General features: G+C 48.9%; 1 protein-coding gene across 1 annotated transcript in view; it reads left to right on the top strand.

The window, feature by feature from the left end:
• The first annotated feature begins 433 nt into the window (after nucleotides 1-433).
• Nucleotides 434-17,104, top strand: part of LOC149335609 (sodium- and chloride-dependent glycine transporter 1-like) — a 35,762-nt gene continuing 19,091 nt past the window's right edge. The window contains exons 1-9 of the mRNA XM_089553845.1: nucleotides 434-784; nucleotides 1,628-1,749; nucleotides 2,351-2,482; nucleotides 6,892-7,061; nucleotides 8,151-8,335; nucleotides 9,603-9,735; nucleotides 10,742-10,876; nucleotides 11,603-11,706; nucleotides 13,406-13,530. Of these exons, the coding sequence (XP_089409971.1) occupies nucleotides 762-784; nucleotides 1,628-1,749; nucleotides 2,351-2,482; nucleotides 6,892-7,061; nucleotides 8,151-8,335; nucleotides 9,603-9,735; nucleotides 10,742-10,876; nucleotides 11,603-11,706; nucleotides 13,406-13,530 (1,129 nt within the window). The 5' untranslated portion in view covers nucleotides 434-761. The remainder of the gene's footprint in view (nucleotides 785-1,627; nucleotides 1,750-2,350; nucleotides 2,483-6,891; nucleotides 7,062-8,150; nucleotides 8,336-9,602; nucleotides 9,736-10,741; nucleotides 10,877-11,602; nucleotides 11,707-13,405; nucleotides 13,531-17,104) is intronic.

Raw genomic sequence — 17,104 nt, 5'->3', positions numbered from 1 at the left:
CCTCTTTCTGCACATTTGCAGTTGAGGACTGCGCCGAAGCATCCATTTTTACTCGCCTGCTCTTCTTCTTTTTCGGCGAAGCAGACGGAACGCGCTGGTGACTGATTTGAAACTTCTTTGTCCTCGAGGCGAGAACACCCTGGACCTAGTTGGCCTCAAAAGAAGTAGAAAACTTTACGAAGTATAGTTGAAGCGGTATGAGAGGCCAAGTGCAGGATTTCTGCGTCGTGTTTCAGCTTTGTTGCAGTTTGAGCGCTTTTGTTATATCATCATCATCATCAGCCGTTATACAGGGCGTGGCCACCAGTACCATCTCCATCATCCTCAACACCATCTGTCCAGCTCAAACCTAGAGAACCAAAGACAGCCAATGTTTCAGAACTGTTTGAATGTGCAAAGCACCCTGGCCAATCCCCCACTGTGGGTATTTGGCACTCCAACAGAGGACAACAAAAACAACAAAGACGGCTGGTTCAGCGGGCGCCATCGGGCAGCTAAGGTTGTGGGAGCCCTGGACTAAGGGCCCCTCCCAGTTCATGGGGCGCAAAGCCCTTTACTGGATAAAGTTTGCCACCAGAACCACCACTTGTATTATCATCTTCATCGTTGCCACGATCATGGTCATCAGCGTTGCCACTCCTGCACGAGTGCATGTTCCAGCACGCGGAAGGAGCAGAAGAAGAGTCCACGAGACGGCATCGGGCCAGTTCCCCTGTTCTTTTGCGACGGAGCCGCTGAACCACTAAGCCCACCTCATCGAAATGGACGCGGTGTCTCCAGCCAGGTACTTCATTATTTTCACTTGCAGTACGGCGACCCGCACTGTGCGGCTGTGCTTTGTGTTGGGCACAAGACAGGCCTGTTTCGCTGGCCTGTGTCCACTGTAGACAGCTGCTGACAATCTGGTCGCTGTCGATCTATCGAATACAAGATGACGTATACACACTGTAAGGATTGGTGAATGCCGCGCCACTTGTCTGTGCTCTGAGACTGCTCTGTCTGCGTTCGACTGGCTTTACTCTAGCCTCCATAGCTTTCTCAGCGCTCTGGGTGATAGTGTTCTTCCGTGCATAGTTATAGGAGCTCACCATTCGTTGCTCTTGTGTTCAGCACAGAACATCGAGGGCGCATTAGTGGCGATAAGGCGTACTCGAACCGCGGCAAACTACAACTTTAGAGGAACGAGCCCACGGGAACATGTGTCTTTAGAAAGCACTCTACAATGCCTTTAAAAGGTGTATGCTTATTTCTCATAACGTGACAGATATGAAGGAAATTTGGCAGCTGTTTTGTGGCGTGAAGCTCCTTTGCGAATGTGAGTGTGCAAAGTAGCCGCCTTAATGTATGTACATCCTTTTTAAAACACAAAAAAAGGAACTCGGCTTTTACGTTTGGTGTCGGTCGTGTGTACTAAATGCTTAGCATCCTCAGTATCTCCGGCAGTTGCACGTATAGAAGGAATCGTAGGAGTGGACATTAAGAATGACATATAACTGTTCCACTTTGTTGCATAGTCTCCGCTGGGTGAGCTGCGCTTGCTGTGGGCTCCAAGGTTTGTAAAGATAACGCTAAATCTCTGTCTGCGTTATTCGTGCAATAACTCCTCTGCCTTTTATACTGCCTGCAGCGCCGAGGTGCCACGCCAGAAATGGGCCAGCAACGTGGAGTTCCTGCTGGCCAGCACCGGGATGTCCATCGGACTGGGAAATATTTGGAGATTTCCGTACGTTGCCTACAGCAACGGTGGGGGTGAGTCTGTACAGCGTGTGTGGGAGCTGCTCTTCCTCCAAGCAGGCGCCACCAACCTTCGTCGAAATAATTAACGTCTTAGAGTTCCTGAAATTTTTTTTAAATCCAGCTAACAGATATATCTAATCCGACAAAAAGTAAAAACGAGAAGTCATCGTTCGTGGTAGCTTACTGCGTGGTTACTGCAACCTTATGTGCACACTGCGCAAAAACATCCGCATTAGTTTTGATTAGATGGCTAGAGCATGAGCGTTCATTTAACGTCGAAACGTCATCTGGGTCAGACTGAAGCAGTCGCAACTAAGCACCAATGTCCGCCGCACTGCAGGGATGAAGGCACTTGAGGTCTACTTCTCTGCAACTCATGTATAAAAAGAGAAAGAGCAATTCAGCTGAAGCGACGTCGCTTGTAAGATACCACCGTTTCCACGTTTAACGGTACAAGGGTGTAAGCATCAGTTCCACCGTCTTCATCCGTGGAAGGGCAAATCCGTTATGGAACTTCTATAATGGTAGTGCTGTTGCTGGAATGTAGGAATGTCGCACATCATTTCAACGTGGTTTGTGTCTGTATATGCACTGATTTGCCTTGTCCCCTTAGGCGCGTTCCTGCTGCCCTACCTGATCATCATGACGGTGGTGGGCCGCTCCATGTTCTACATGGAGATGCTCATGGGGCAGTTCCGGAGCGCCGGCGCCACGCAGGTCTTCGACTGCGTGCCTATCGCCAGGGGTGAGCACTGATACATCTGCATATTACACCACCACCCTTATGACAGTACCAACGACTCCGCATGCACAGTGTGCCTTGATGCCTACAGGGAGCACCAAGCAAATGGTACCTCGTTGTCTGGGATGTCTCGGCGCTCTAACAGCCTCGATGCCTACGGTAGTTCAGTGCTTATTGCTAAGGGTGTGCGAATCGTGCTTGTCCGAAACCGAATTGAACACGCGTGCCACTATGGCTGATTACTAATGCGTAATCACTAATTACAAATAGCGTAATTAAAAACGGAATCCAATATAAATTGAACAGTGATACAGACGAATACACTGAACTCGAAGGGGATCGCGAATAGTTTGATATATCAATAATTCGATATATCAGATTGGCAAGATAAACTTATTGTGACCTAGAAGCCAGGATACATTGCACCCACGCTAACTGCGCGCTTGTTGTAGTGACGTGCCACCGGCCGGCCTCTTGGCAGCTCGCAGCTGGATAGGTGTAGGCCTAACCTGATTCGAATCAATCGAGGCCGTAGTGGAAGGCTCTTTGGAACTAGCCAGAGACTTACATCAGGTGTGTAATGCTTTCACCAATACAGTATAAAAAATTGGCGGGGGCTTAGCTTTGGTTAAGCCTGCATGGTAGGTTGCGAAGGCAAAAGCGCAGCGCCTCCAACTGAAGGAACGCAGTGCGCCGCGTCTACAGGTCACGCATGGCTACCGGCCGCCGCTGCGCGACGACTCAAAGCGTCTTCGGTAATTTTTTTATATTTTGTTTTTGATGTTGTTGCGACTGAGAGAAAGAAAACAATCTACAGCTGGTATGACGTCACAGCGGCAGTAGCGCCACAGGTGCGCGGCGCGGCGTAACTGCAGCCGGGCTATCTGAAGGAGCGAGTTGGTCGCCCATATTCACTCCGCCAAAGGTCAAACGTAACTGCGGCCGGGTCACGTGAAGGCTTGGAAGTGCGAGTAGTATTGCCTTCGCAATAATAAAATAAGCTCTTTAAAATTAATGAACAGTTCGTTTTCGCAACGCCCTCGGTAGCGAAGCAAAGCACGCCAGGCAAGGGCCCCCGCTAAGCTTTAGTTAGTTAGGTTGGCTTCACCGCGTGGCAGCGATGTGGCGTGGAAAATGACTGCACAGTGAGCCAAAGGCCAACCCTCATACACACCGCACATCCACTTCGTCGCGCAATTTCACTGTGCTGGCTCAGCCAGCAAGTGTCCAAGGCCACGCAGCCCATCATTCACCGCGCTTGAAAAGTGATTGAAGAGCGCCGTTAGGAGAAGCGCCACTTGCAGAGGCAATGCCGCGCCGTTCGATATACATCCAGTGCTCCGCTTAATGCGAGTTCGATAAACTCAATCAACAGCGCTATAATTTTGCATGGAATTTTCAAGGGAATGTATTGACTGTTCGGTATAGACAATAATTCGATATAACAGGTTTAGATATATTCGAGCCAGACTGTACACCCGAATCGAATACGAATGAAATATTCGTATGATTATTCACTACTCTGAGAGAATAATTGCGCTAGAGGTGGCGCTGTAACTTATTCAACTGAAGCTGTCGCCGTCGAAATACGCGACACTGATATTCACCAGGTGGCGCTCGACGCGAAGTCAGTACATTACGTTCGGGGCAGCCATGTCATTAGCAAAGCAAAATTACTTCTTGCTACTGACGACGACGGCGAACAACCCAGCTCCACATCTCAGTTGAAAGTGACGAGAGTTATGAGCCAAGGCTTCCTATATCGGGCATGAAGGCACAGTTTTCTGAATCTGGCTGAACACTGCCGTGGCGCTTCGTCTCGGAGGCCATATGTATGGGCGCCATGAACGCCGCCACACGAACGGACCGGTTCGCGGCCAGTAGTTTCCGGGCAGACCGACCGCGGCAGTATACGGTGTACGGCGTCGATGTGGACCCTGTTTTCGAAACATTCGATGCAAACTACGCACTGCCCGATTTCAACTTCGTGCCAACTGTTCGAAAGCTGTTAGAAAATTTGAGATCGTACTGGATCGTTCGGAATAATTTTAAACGTGCACTATTTGACTCCCTATTCGAAATCATCGATTTTCGCGCACCCCTACATATATTACGACACATCTCAGGATCGCAGGGGGTAATAGAGCTCAGAGGAGTTTGTCCAGCCATTGGCGTCGACCAATTTGGATGACTGCAGGGCTAATCCTATTTCACGGAGGCGCCTTTCAGTCACCTGCGATGTCACTGCTATAGGATCAGCCGCGCCACCATGCCAACCGGTGGACGCCTTGGCTTGAGTGCCTCCATTGAGGGGCATTCGCCGCTGCATTCTTGAGTTGTACCCGACTAGTGGGCGCATTGACGCCTAGTGCGCCTTGCTCATCTCTTTTTTTCTTTTTTTTTTAGCATCGTCGCTAAGGATGTACACACCAAGTATGCGGTTCGGAGGCGCCATTTTAGGGTACACGTGTTCCTTAAACTTGTGGAATGAATCCCGAAGTTCTAAATTTTTTCATGAAATGACACTTCGACAGAGCAGCGCAGTACTGAACGATGTCTTTGCTCACGCATGCAAAAATACTGCCTATAGTAGGATACAACTTAAACAAAAAAACAGCAGTTACGAACACAGGGCCGCGGTCCGCGGCGTTCTGTGTTACTCCGCGGGCCAATCGGAACAGGAAACGAAATCAGCTTTTGCAATTTTTGACTATATCAAACAATCCACGCATCAAAATTCTAGAGCTCATAATTTTTTTCTTGTGGTAAGCTTTTTGTTTAGAGTACAAGAAACGTTTAAGCAGCGGACTACTTTTTCGTCGTGGAGGAATTCTGTGCTCGGAGGCTGAATGTGGGCGGAGCTTCACTTCAGGCTTAAGTTGTATCCGACTATAGTATAACCCACCAACACTGCGAGAAACTATGCATGTGCCTCAATTGGCGCATACGTCCCGACTTCAGCGGTGGCACTGACAACAGGAAGCGTGCTAATCGCGTTCGGCATTCCGACTTTTTTCCAGCTTTTTATTTGTTTATAGCGCAACGGAAATCTGCCTTTAATGGGCTTTCATTGTTCAAACACTATCCCTTTGGAATTCAGTCCCGTGCCTTTGGCACAGCAGCCCAACGCCACTGACAGCGATTCAAAGCGGCGGGTTCTGATTGATAAGACCCACTCAGACACGAGCTACGTTAGCGCCCCGTTTTTGAGACTAAACAGCATAAATATGCGATACAGCGCCCTTACGCCAAACTACGTTTAGTGGTGTTGAGACTTTGAAAGCAGTGCGACTTCTTTCACCCACAACTTCCCATGATATTTAACTTGATATACGCTACAAGTCTTTCATGTTCCATTATTTCTACCAAGCTTTCATCGAATTATTTCGATTCATTGCTCGGACGTCGCGTGCGTCGGCAGCTCCTTCGTGGAAGCCGCGCTTTAAAAACAAACTTCATGACATAAGTGAAGCAGCGCGAAAGAAGAAGCCCGAAGTTGAAACGAAGAAGTTTCGCCTTTGTTTCGCCTTCGGGCTTCTTGTTTCGCGCTGCTTCACTTATGTCAGAATGGACCAACTTGCCCAGAAAAAAGTTCTAAAAACTTTACTCGTCAAATCGCCAGATGTGAAGTTGCGTACCCGAAAACATCTTTTGGTACTTGCTATAGTCTCTCGAGCAGCTTCAGAGTGATGACAGAATTTTTTTTGCAAACCCAGTACCTGAGCTACGCGATGAGGGACAGTGGTTCGGTGGCTGCCAGCCCATCGCGAGAAGCCATCGCGCGGCGGGCCGGTGCGAACTTTCGCCTGATGAGCTTCCCTCCATTCGCGACTGTTGAACAACTGGAGCGCCGTGTACTCGTGAAAATCGTGGGTTCATGCGGAATCCCAACCGCCACATTAAGGCGAAAGCCTTTAATGCCTCATCGTTGTCGACAGAAATTTGTCAGCAGAGGTGTCACGCTTTTCGGTTGGTCGAAATGGTTATGATGTCAGAGCGCGCGGATTTGAAGTAATGAGGTCACCCACGGATGCCTGCCCCACCTTTTAGAGCGGACGACAACTAATAAAATAGTTGTCGCCCGCTCCGACAGGTGGCGCAAAGCGTCCGTAAATGACCACTTTACGTACCTCATTAGTGCGAACAAAGCCATGGATACAACGGAACTGATCGAAGCAGAGAGAGAGTCGTGCTGAAGAAGCAGTAAAAGTCGGCAGTCAAAGTGTGTAGTTCTAATGTAGTCAAAGGGTGTAGCCAAATAAAGCACTAGTACAGCACAAACAGTCTCGTAGTCAGTGCCAAACAGTGCGCCAGGAAAGGCTTTTTGCCTTGCAGCACTTTAGAGAGCCAAAGTGTCCCCTGAATTTTTTTTTGTACTGTTCATCATATTTCGTCATGCATTCTTTGTGCAGGCGTGGGCTGGGCCATGATGTACACCTGCTTCGTCATCTGTCTCTACTACAACCTCCTGCTCTCCTACTCGCTCAACTTCTTGTGGTACTCGTTCTACGAGGAACTGCCCTGGATACGGTGCGACCCGGCTTGGGCAGACTCGCGCTGCTACGACTCGTACAGTGCGTTGGTGCGTGGCTGCTGCCTTCTCCTCCTCCCTTTTTAAGCGCAGCAAGCATATCGACGGAAGCGTAAACCTGCGAGAAATATACCGCTGATGTCCGTACGCGCCGAACTGGACAGAAACTGTTTCCAGGGTCCCCTGGTTACCTGCGATTACAACAGATGACATCGTCTTTCTTTCTGTCTCCCATTAGGGTATATCGATGCAGAGTTATTAAATGGCATCTATTTTCCATGACACACATCTGCGCTTTAAATCACGAGTAACAGTTTCCCGCCACCAAACTATTTCTGGAACACGTGCTGTCTCCCTCAATCCTTTCATCTTTCTTTTCTTTCTCCTATCCATCCTTCTCCTATCCATCATTTTTTCTTTCTTTCTTTCTTTCTCCTATTTATCCTTTACTCTTCCTTTCTTTCTTTTCTCTTTCTTTCGTTCTTCCTTTTCTTTCTTCCATTTCCTTTCTTCCTCCTTCCTATTCATCCCTTACTCCCATCTTGCTTTCCTTCCTTCATCCCTGCCTCTTTATTTCTTCCTTTCTGTCTCTTCTTATTTCTTCATTCCCTTCTTCCTTTCTTTCTTTTCTCTCTTCCATTTCCTTTCTTCCTCCTTCCTATTCATCCTTCCTTCCTTCCTTCCTTCCTTCCTTCCTTCCTTCCTTCCTTCCTTCCTTCCTTCCTTCCTTCCTTCCTTCCTTCCTTCCTTCCTTCCTTCCTTCCTTCCTTCCTTCCTTCCTTCCTTCTTTCTTTCTTTCTTTCTTTCTTTCTTTCTTTCTTTCTTTCTTTCTTTCTTTCTTTCTTTCTTACTTCCTTTCTTCCTTCCCTTCTTCCTTTCTTTCTTTCTTTCTTTCTTTCTTTCTTTCTTTCTTTCTTTCTTTCTTTCTTTCTTTCTTTCTTTCTTTCTTTCTTTCTTTCTTTCTTTCTTCCGTTTCCTTTCTCCTCCTTCAAATTCATCCTCTACTCTCATCCATCTTCCTTTCCTTCCTTCATCCCCACCATCTTTCTTTTACTTCCTTCATTCCATAGAAGTGCGAATTTCCGTACGCAAGCTTCCAGTGGCCGCTAACGCTGTGCGCTGTGCTGCCTCTCGACGCAGAAAGCCTGCAAGTACGTGAACAAGACGCTGTACGGCATGTACTTGAAGAAGAACGGCACGGACCCGGCGACCACCGTGGCCCTGGGAGGCGCGTCAGGCACCGTGCTCGTTCCCCAGGAAGCCTACGACAACGCCTTCGGCAACTGCAGCGACCTCCTTGTCACGGCTCCTGAAGAGTTCTACGAGTGGGTCGCTGCCGCAGTGCTCCGCCTTTCTGCCTTTAACGCTATGTCGGCTTGGCGCTGTACCCAGGTTCTATAGTTCGTTATTCAAATGTTCGGAACTTGGGACCATATTCTGAAAGATCTTGAAGGAAACGGGGATCGTTAAATGATATTTTAAGACGAAAGTCTTTAATGCCCCATCGTTGTCAACAGAAGGTTGTCAGCAGAGGTATCACGCTTTTTCTAGTCAGACCAGAAAAAAAATCTTTATGCACGATGGGATTCAAACCATAATGCTTCGGCTCCGCAGCCGAGCGTGCTAATGGCTACGCTACTTCCTGCCAACTCATATGTAGTTCTCCTTGTCTAGGACGCTGGAGAGTGTTTGCAGAAAGGCGTCTAATCAGACGGATGCCTCCCAGACGCCCTCCAGTGTCTCCAGCATTTAAGATTTAAACAATTGTGTACTTAAGTAACATCTTAACCACCCATGAGTGACACAAGCAGCAACACCGCGCTAAAGACTTTTGCCTCACTTCACTTTAGGTCAACAATGTGCCCCCATGAATTTTATTTTGCCGCAATATTTCGTTCGGCGTCTTAAATCCCTCTTGCGTCACTCCTGCTATAACCATAAACACGAAGCACTGGATTAAAGGCTGTTATTCATTCGACGTCCTAAGGCAAACAATGTTATAACCTCTATAGTTTAGCCACAGCTATGGTTCCGGCGCTAATGTTAGGAGGAATGTTAGGACGATGGAGATTATCTGGTCTTCATCGCGCATAACAGCGCAGAAGGTGACGCGCTTCTGTGGTGCCTGATAACAACAGCCGAAACTTCCAACTAAACAACTTCACCTAGTGGCACGAAGGAAGCGCATTACAGCAAACATGTCCAGCATTCTTGGAGAAAAGAATTGAATACTGAAATATTATAAGGTACTGTTATGCAGATATAGAAGCTAATGGCCATGGAAGACCAATGAGGAACGTTCTTGACTACATCAATAACGTTAATGGCAAAAAAAAATGCAAGCCTGTCGACGGGAAATCTGTGGATATATTGATTGTTACAGTGTAATTACGTGAAAAACAAGTGCGTTATAAACATTTTCCATACATTCCATACATTTTTAGTAGATTTTTGTCTGTAGAAAGTTCATAGACTATGAATAGACAAAGGGAAAATCTATAGAAAGGCAACAGAGTCTAAAAGAAGTCTGTAGAAAGTACAGCAGGAGTGCTTTCCTCCTACGTTGACCAAAGAGCTATCGTTTCACGTCAGGAACTACGTGCTGGGCGTGAGTTCGGGCGTGCACGAGCTGGGTCGGATGCAGCCCGGGCTAGTGGTCGGCCTGGCTGCCTCGTGGGTGGCCGTCTTCTTCTGCGTCTTCAAGGGCGTCCGGTCCTCAGGAAAGGCGAGTTCACTGCCCGTATTTATTGCAGCGTTATACACCCACGGGGTACTTTCTGCAGTGCTTAATGGAGAAGTCGTCTTAGGTCGCAACCGGAAACTCACGTCATCCTACAGTTGACCAAAGGGCAATGTCGTCATCAGCGTGGCCTATGTTGGCCGCGGGACGGACAATCTCGTGACTGAGCAGTCTGTGCTCAATCCTTTTGTTTTGCCCTAAGACTAGGTGCCCTGGTTGGAAGCGAACGTTGCTGTACTACTGTCGTTAAGCCCTTCAATATGGGAACGGTGACAAGTCTGGGAGTTCTCTTTTTCCCATATTCTATGAGTCTGTCAGCCGTCGCGGTGGCTCAGTGGTTATGGTGCTCGGCTGCTGACCCGAAAGACGCGGGTTCGATCCAGACCTTGGTGGCCGTATATCGATGGAGGTGTATTGCTAGAGGCCCGTGTACTGTGCGATATCAGTGCACGTTAAAGAACCCCAGGTGGTCTAAATTTCCGGAGCCCTTCACTACGGCGTCTCTCATAGCCTGAGTCACTTTGGGACGTTAAACCCCATAAACCAACCAACCAACCAACCAACCAACCAACCAACCAATCTATGGGTCTGTCGTGGATTCTACTGGTAGTGAAGCGGCTTTCGGCTCCCCAGTTTAACGGTAGCCCTCGTGGTTTGGAACGGTTATAACCTGTACAAGCCATCAAGCCATGGCAAAATTTCGCGAACTGTAAAAATGCTACCAATGTACCCTGGCAGAAATGCCCGATCCGAGAACTTCGGTACACGATGCTCTGAGCAGTGCATGGAAAAATGGCGGCTCCATTAATTATGCGAACGATACACAGTCGAAATGATAGTCATTCCAAACGCTGATTAGTGTTTGTGTTCCAATGTCATTTCCTATGACTGAAGCCTGGATGAGAAGAGCTCGATAGCCTCTCAGTCCTGACATGTGACCAACTCTTCCGAGATTGCATGAGAGTCCCTCGGGGATTGTTTTATCACGCAGGTGTCCTACTTCACGGCCGTCACCCCTTTCTTTATACTCGGCGTGCTGCTCATCAGAGGTATCACCCTGGAAGGAGCTGGAAACGGTCTCTACTACTACTTCTACCCGCAGTGGGAGAAGGTCGCGCAGTTCAAGGTGACTTCTGGCAGATCCGCGAAGCAATTACTCGTGCATATCTCCGGTGTTCAAGTCTCTATAGAGCTTGAACTAATTTCTCAGTCATAACTGTACAGGGCGTTTTAAACGTGTCGGCATCGTAGTATGTACGTAGTAGCAGAGGAAAAAAAACCCACATTTCGCCTTTTGACTAATGGAAGCATTATTCATCCTGTATGGTCACATGATCATGTACGGATAGCCTGTGTATCAGGGGTTTGTAGCACTCAGCGATTAATGTCACATCTTTGCCGAAAGACAATAGGTTGGGAGCGTTTTTCAGCTGTTACGTTCTGTAAACCTGATATAAACCATGGTAATGAATGGTATAGCTGGATACAACTCAAGAACTAAACGGCTTTTCACCCTCAAAAAGCCGCCTTCTAGCCAATGGCCCTGACTGATTCTCATGGCATTGCTAGCGGGACAATGCAGAGAGTGGCAGAAAAAAAAGAGTATATATCTGCACGTACGCAGACGACACCCGAGGGGCGCACGCCTGCCACTGCGCATGCACCAGCTGAGTCCCCGCGTATGCGCGTGATCTCGGTAGCGGATCACGGATCCCGCTGTCCTAGATTTCTCTAATAGCCACCTGTGTCGCTTCCTCACATGTTTACGCGAGCGTGATTGAGTATGCGGTTCTCCAAAGGCCTAATGGAGGGGTTGATCGGCCTCAATTTGCCTTCTCGGACTGTGGCGCAGACGTGGAGAGCGGCGGCCGTGCAGATATTCTTCTCCATCAGCCTCGCCCAAGGCCTCAACATGTGCCTCGCCAGTTACAACGACTTCAGCAACAACATCGTGCGGTGAGTGATGTGGTAAAAGACACCAAGGACCACCAGATGTCATCATCATCATCAGCCCGACTACGCCCAGTGCGGGACAAAGGCCTCTTTCGTGTTTCTCCAGTTAACCAGAAGCCATAGTTGTATGCGAAAGCGAATACCTTACCTGAATGCAATATGAAGCATTCGAAATTTATGTAGCGGTCGCTCCAAATTGGGCAAAGTTTGTTTATTTTAAAAGACAACAAGCTACAGGCTCGCAGATTATCCTACAGCCTCAGTGTTTTCAAGGAAGGCAAGGAAGGTGTTAGATTTTGGAAAGTATGCAACGCCGACAGAGGAAAGTTACTGCGCATGTTGTTTAATACGTACCCTCTGGTCAAAAAGCATCTGCATAGCGCTGTGTATGTGATACAGACACTGGAAATTTCTGGTGTCGCTGTTGGCACGAGAGCTTTGAATACCGCGTCGGCTTGTGAACGCAACTTGAGTTCCGCATTATTCATACGCACGTGTACCACTATATTCTTGGCTCAGAGAACATATGGACTTGATTGCTGTCCTGCTTCATTCTGTCTCCACGTACGAAGGTTCCGCCATGGCGAGAGGTGGCAGGAGCCAACGTGCTGATGCGGATAGTTCGTAGTATATAGCTAATACTACTGCGCCTTGTAGCAGATATAGGACACGACAACACGTCACAAGCGCTGGCTTCCACGTAAATTTTTGTTCGACGCAGCGTCGCTTACACTATCGAGCCCCTTTCCACCCCCCCCCCCCCCCCTTAACAATAGAAGCTAGAAAGCAGCGAAGAAGATATGATGCTGGGCATGTTGGTTTGCATTTATGAATGCGAAAGAATTATATGGCTACGTCAGGTCAGCAGAAAGTGTCCGAAAAACGTGTTCGCAAATTTTGTCCGCACGATTACGTCGTTCTCTGAAGATAAATGTGTGAAGGTGTGATTGTGGTAGATAGTGTGTGATAAAATGTTGCCATGGGAAAAATTTGGTTCCTGAGGTAGAATTAGCCCCTGAACGCAGAAAGCACAAAGAAAATACTCTTAGACACCAAGTTGCCATGGACGTCGATATAGTATATGGACGTCAGAACAGCCACGGACGTCGACATAGTATATGGACGTCAGAACAGCCACTGACGTCGATATAGTATAACTAAAACCGACCATGAATCTTGTCTCGATCTTTCTTGTGCTGTTGCCTGAATAGCGACGCCATATAATAAGCTAAAAAGGAATCAAATAAATATCCACGATTGGGAGTCGAACCCGTGGCGGCGCGAACAGATCAATTCAGCTTAACCTCGATCAGAACTTTACCTGAGTCTGTATTGTCTCCAGACGTGCCGTCAACCCATGAAAGCAAAACCATGAGCCAACCAGGCTGAACACATGCTTTCGCACGCCTACTCTGCTCGATTGTGTTAAAATCCTACCAATTTTTATTTATGGAAGTTGTACTTTTTTAAAAGTGCTTTTTAATGTAAATTATCATATCTAACCCATTAAGACTTGATATGGTTCTATATTCGTCTTGCACGAAAATCATTATGTGTGTCCTTTCGGTCTGATCAACTATAACGTTTTCGACCCTTCTACCTACCAAGTATCGCGGTCTTCCCATGGTATGGCATGTCGTCACGCTCCTTGATGGAAGGTCTGAAAATGCCTGAACAACTAACATTTTTCGCGATGCCGCAGGGACGTCTACATCATCGCGGCGACGGACTCCTTCATCAGCATCTTCGGAGGGGTCGTCATCTTCTCGGTGCTCGGAAACATGGCATTCCAACTTGACGTGCCCGTGCCTGAAGTCGTGCAGTCCGGTGAGGAGAATGAGCGCGCTTCTCCGCATTCGCTTTTTTTTTTTCAGAAGGGTTGAAATGCGGGCCAGTTGGTACATTGTAAATGAAAAAAAAAAAAGAACCAGTCACAAAAGACGAGGTACAAGAGGAGTGTACACGCCAAAACGACTGGACTAACAACTGAAGTTTATTAGAAAATACATAGTACCAGCAAGGCGAGCAGAGCATGCGCAACAGCAGCATCACAAATCACAGGGCAAAAGAGACAAGAAATCTCATCTAACGTGATCCACCTAAAAAAGCAGATTCTTTCTCGAGTAAGCGCACCGAGGTTGTGCTAAAACAATCATGGCCTGACAAACCGATATGATACGTTTCCAAGATTTCCCGCTCTTGTTTTCCCTTGTCTCTGTACCAAGAAGAATCGTGGCGCCGCGCGTAGAACGCATGTTTACGTGTTCGCTTCTGCCGTCGTTGTGCTCCATCAGCTAACGTACGAGGGTGTGTGCTGTGCGTCAGTACTCACATTTTCCCTCTTCAGTACTGCGGTTATCATGCGAGCAGTTACTCGTTAACGTGACATCCGAGGGTAGTCGACCAGGTAGCGTACGGGCTGGAAACCGGTACTTCTAAGCAGATTTCTGCGCTGGCGTGTCGTTTGTTGCCGCCTTTTACGTGCACTGTCATCTATGATGATTTTATGCATCACAATGTAGTGCACGGGCTCGGGCCGGCCCAAAAGCCCGGGCCGGGCCAGGACATGATCTGTTGTGCCGGACCTGGGCCGGGCCCGGGCCTGAAGATGCTGGCCCGGGCTGGGCTCGGGCTTAAAGCTGCGGACCCAAGTCAGGCTTGGGTCCGTACAGAAACGGCTGGTGTCCGACTATTCATTCACTATTGCAGAGTGAAATACACAACTGCGGCATTGGAGCAACGACACGGATGAAAAAAAAAAACAAAGCTTTATTCATTTACTTATTTATTTCCTTATTTCCACGCCGCGGTGGCTTAGTGGTCAAGGCGCTTGATTACTGAGCCGGGGAACCAGGGTTTGTTCCTAGCCTCGGCGGCCGCATTTCTATTTATGCGGCATGCATGACAGCCATGTACTTTGTAGTATCATTGCTCGTTGAATAAACCCAGGTGGTCGAAATGATCCGGAGCCCTCTGCTTCGGTGTCTCTCACAGCCTGACTACTCTTGATCTCTTAAGCTCCAAAAACATAGCTTTTATTTTATAGCTATATTTTTATCATGCGAGAAAATTCACAAACTAAAGCGCGTTTGGTTTTCTTATTGATCAGCTGACCGGAACGTCTCGTAAATGAAATAGCCACAAAAGCTCGCGATAGTTTGTAAACCTCCTCTCATAACCACATCTATCCCTCCTCGCTTCTTTAGCCTGACTGTCATGACAAGTGTTTTGCCCTGTAAGTTATCTCGTGGTTCGCGCGTTATCTTCTGCTCCAGCTTATCTTCTGCTAGGCAGTTTTAATGCTTATACTTCCGGGCGGAAAAATATAACTTGTAACGGCCTTTATTGACAGTTGTGAAGGCCGGTTAGAGCGGGCAAGGACAGGTCCGGTCCCAGAACAGTTCACGCTCTCGTCTCGCGTCGCGCGTCGGCTCTGCTGCTTCAGCTGCCGATCGTCGTCTTCTCGTCTGGCGCCTCGCGTCGGGTCTGCTGCTCTAACTGCTGATCGTCTTCCTATTTACAAACTGATTAAAATCATGGGGGAATGCAAAGTAGTCTATTACGCACGTATGCAGCCCTTTTTATTTGGCTCTCGGAACTTCCGAGTTTATCTTTGCGCACCTTCACGAGATCACTGTCCAAAAGACGGGCCTGGCGAGCACTACTCTTAATCACTTCCTTCTGGGTTAAAAAGAACCAACTTTCTGCAAGCCAAACTCTGGTTTCAGAACCTTTGACGACCAGTTTCTTAGGTCAAGTAGCAGTCTACTTGCTCAGAGTGAGCAGTATACCTCAGGCGTTGCTGTGAAACGGGCCGGGCTGGGCTTCACTCCGGTATTCACGGGCCGGGTCGGGCTCGCTAGAGCGATAATTTAGCGGGCCTGGGCCGGGCCCGGGCTTGAAGCCGCGGGCCTGGGCCGGGCTCGGGCTTCCGATATCGGGTCCGGGCCGTGCTTGGGCCTCAGATTGAGGCCCGTGCAGTGCTCTATCAGAATGTATATCTATTGATTTGACTCAGTGGAGTAGTAACTGGATAGGCGCGCTGCAGTCTGAAGGTTGTCCCGACGGAGCGCGTGTTTTCGATCACCAGTACGGGCTCGGCATCCTTGCGCTGAGCTTGCTCTTGTTCCCACTAAACACATTTCATGCACAGGATTGTAAGCACGACCACTACCAATTTCATTTGCTCTTTCCGCGAGAGGGTAAAGGGCTTTCCGCATGGGCGTCCGGAGGGGGGGGGGCAAGGGGGGGCGGCTGCACCCCCCTGGAAAATCACTCACTCGAACCGTGAGTGATGGCCGCACGTCAGGGGCGGCGGTGCGCTCAGCCAAAAGAGTAAAAGCGGCCCTGCTTCCACGCTTTGGGTCACATCTGCAAAGTGCCGCGTCCGGGGACGCGTCGTTGCAGACATACAGCGGCACCGGCGAGCATGTGTTTCGAGCCGTCTTGAGATGTGTGCCTGTTTCTTTGATCTCTAGAGAGATAGCGACACGGAGGCAGACAGTGCACACCCCGGCCACCGATGAATTCTTCAGGAGGGAGGGACAAATCAGCCGTGTCCATCCCCGCTTTGTCGGACTGCTCAGGGGCAAGCGGGCGATGAGTTGGCGCCGCCGCCGCTCGCTGTCTCCTCCGATCCACGGGAGAGCGCAGTTCGGTACAAGCGCCGCTTTCAGAATTTTCGGCAAAGGGGATTAGCTGCTTTTGTTCACGGCGACGCAGTCTCCAGAGGCGCCCCCACACCAGCGTTCCTTGCGTCTTCTCCGGAAACCAGCGCCTTTGGTCAAGGCAGCCCGATGGCGCCTGCCTGGCTCGCCTGTCACCTCTGGCTGGGCCTCAAATCCCAACAGCGCCCATGTACTGTGCGATGTCAGTGCATGGTAAAGAGACCGTCCGTCCCTCATAGCCTGAGTCGTTTTGGGGCTCTGAACCTCATAAAAACACACAAAACAAATTTTCCGACCGGAGTGGCGAGTGTCCCTTCCCCTCGGAAGTCGCGCGGCGTTCCTTGCGTGTGCGCGCCTCTTTGTTTGTGCTTCGGTGTTTTTAGTGGCCGGTTGTCAACGAAGCTGAGAACAACCAAGACAGCGGACGAGAAAACGACGAGCGGCGAGTAGTGTGTGTGCAAATACTCGACTGTGCGGTTGCGCGAGCAAGATGGAGCGAGGTGTATGAAGCTGCGAGCGTGCATTTATCTTGTAAATAAGTTTTCGCTGCATACATAGTCATTTTTTGTTTTCAACGTACGCATTCAACCGTTTTTCCAATCAATGTGTATATATTTTTAACACTACCAACCCCGAGGAACTCCATAGCCAGCTTTGTCTCGCGCGGTCCCGAATGATGGATATTCGACGCTTCTTCAAGCGTCAGCGGTTGTCTGACGAAGCATTATCCAAAT

The sequence above is a fragment of the Amblyomma mixtum genome, chromosome 7 (assembly GCF_055824585.1).
Source record: "Amblyomma mixtum isolate Tamu chromosome 7, ASM5582458v1, whole genome shotgun sequence".
NCBI classification, from domain to species: domain Eukaryota; kingdom Metazoa; phylum Arthropoda; class Arachnida; order Ixodida; family Ixodidae; genus Amblyomma; species Amblyomma mixtum.
This window is presented reverse-complemented; position numbering and strand designations above follow the sequence as displayed.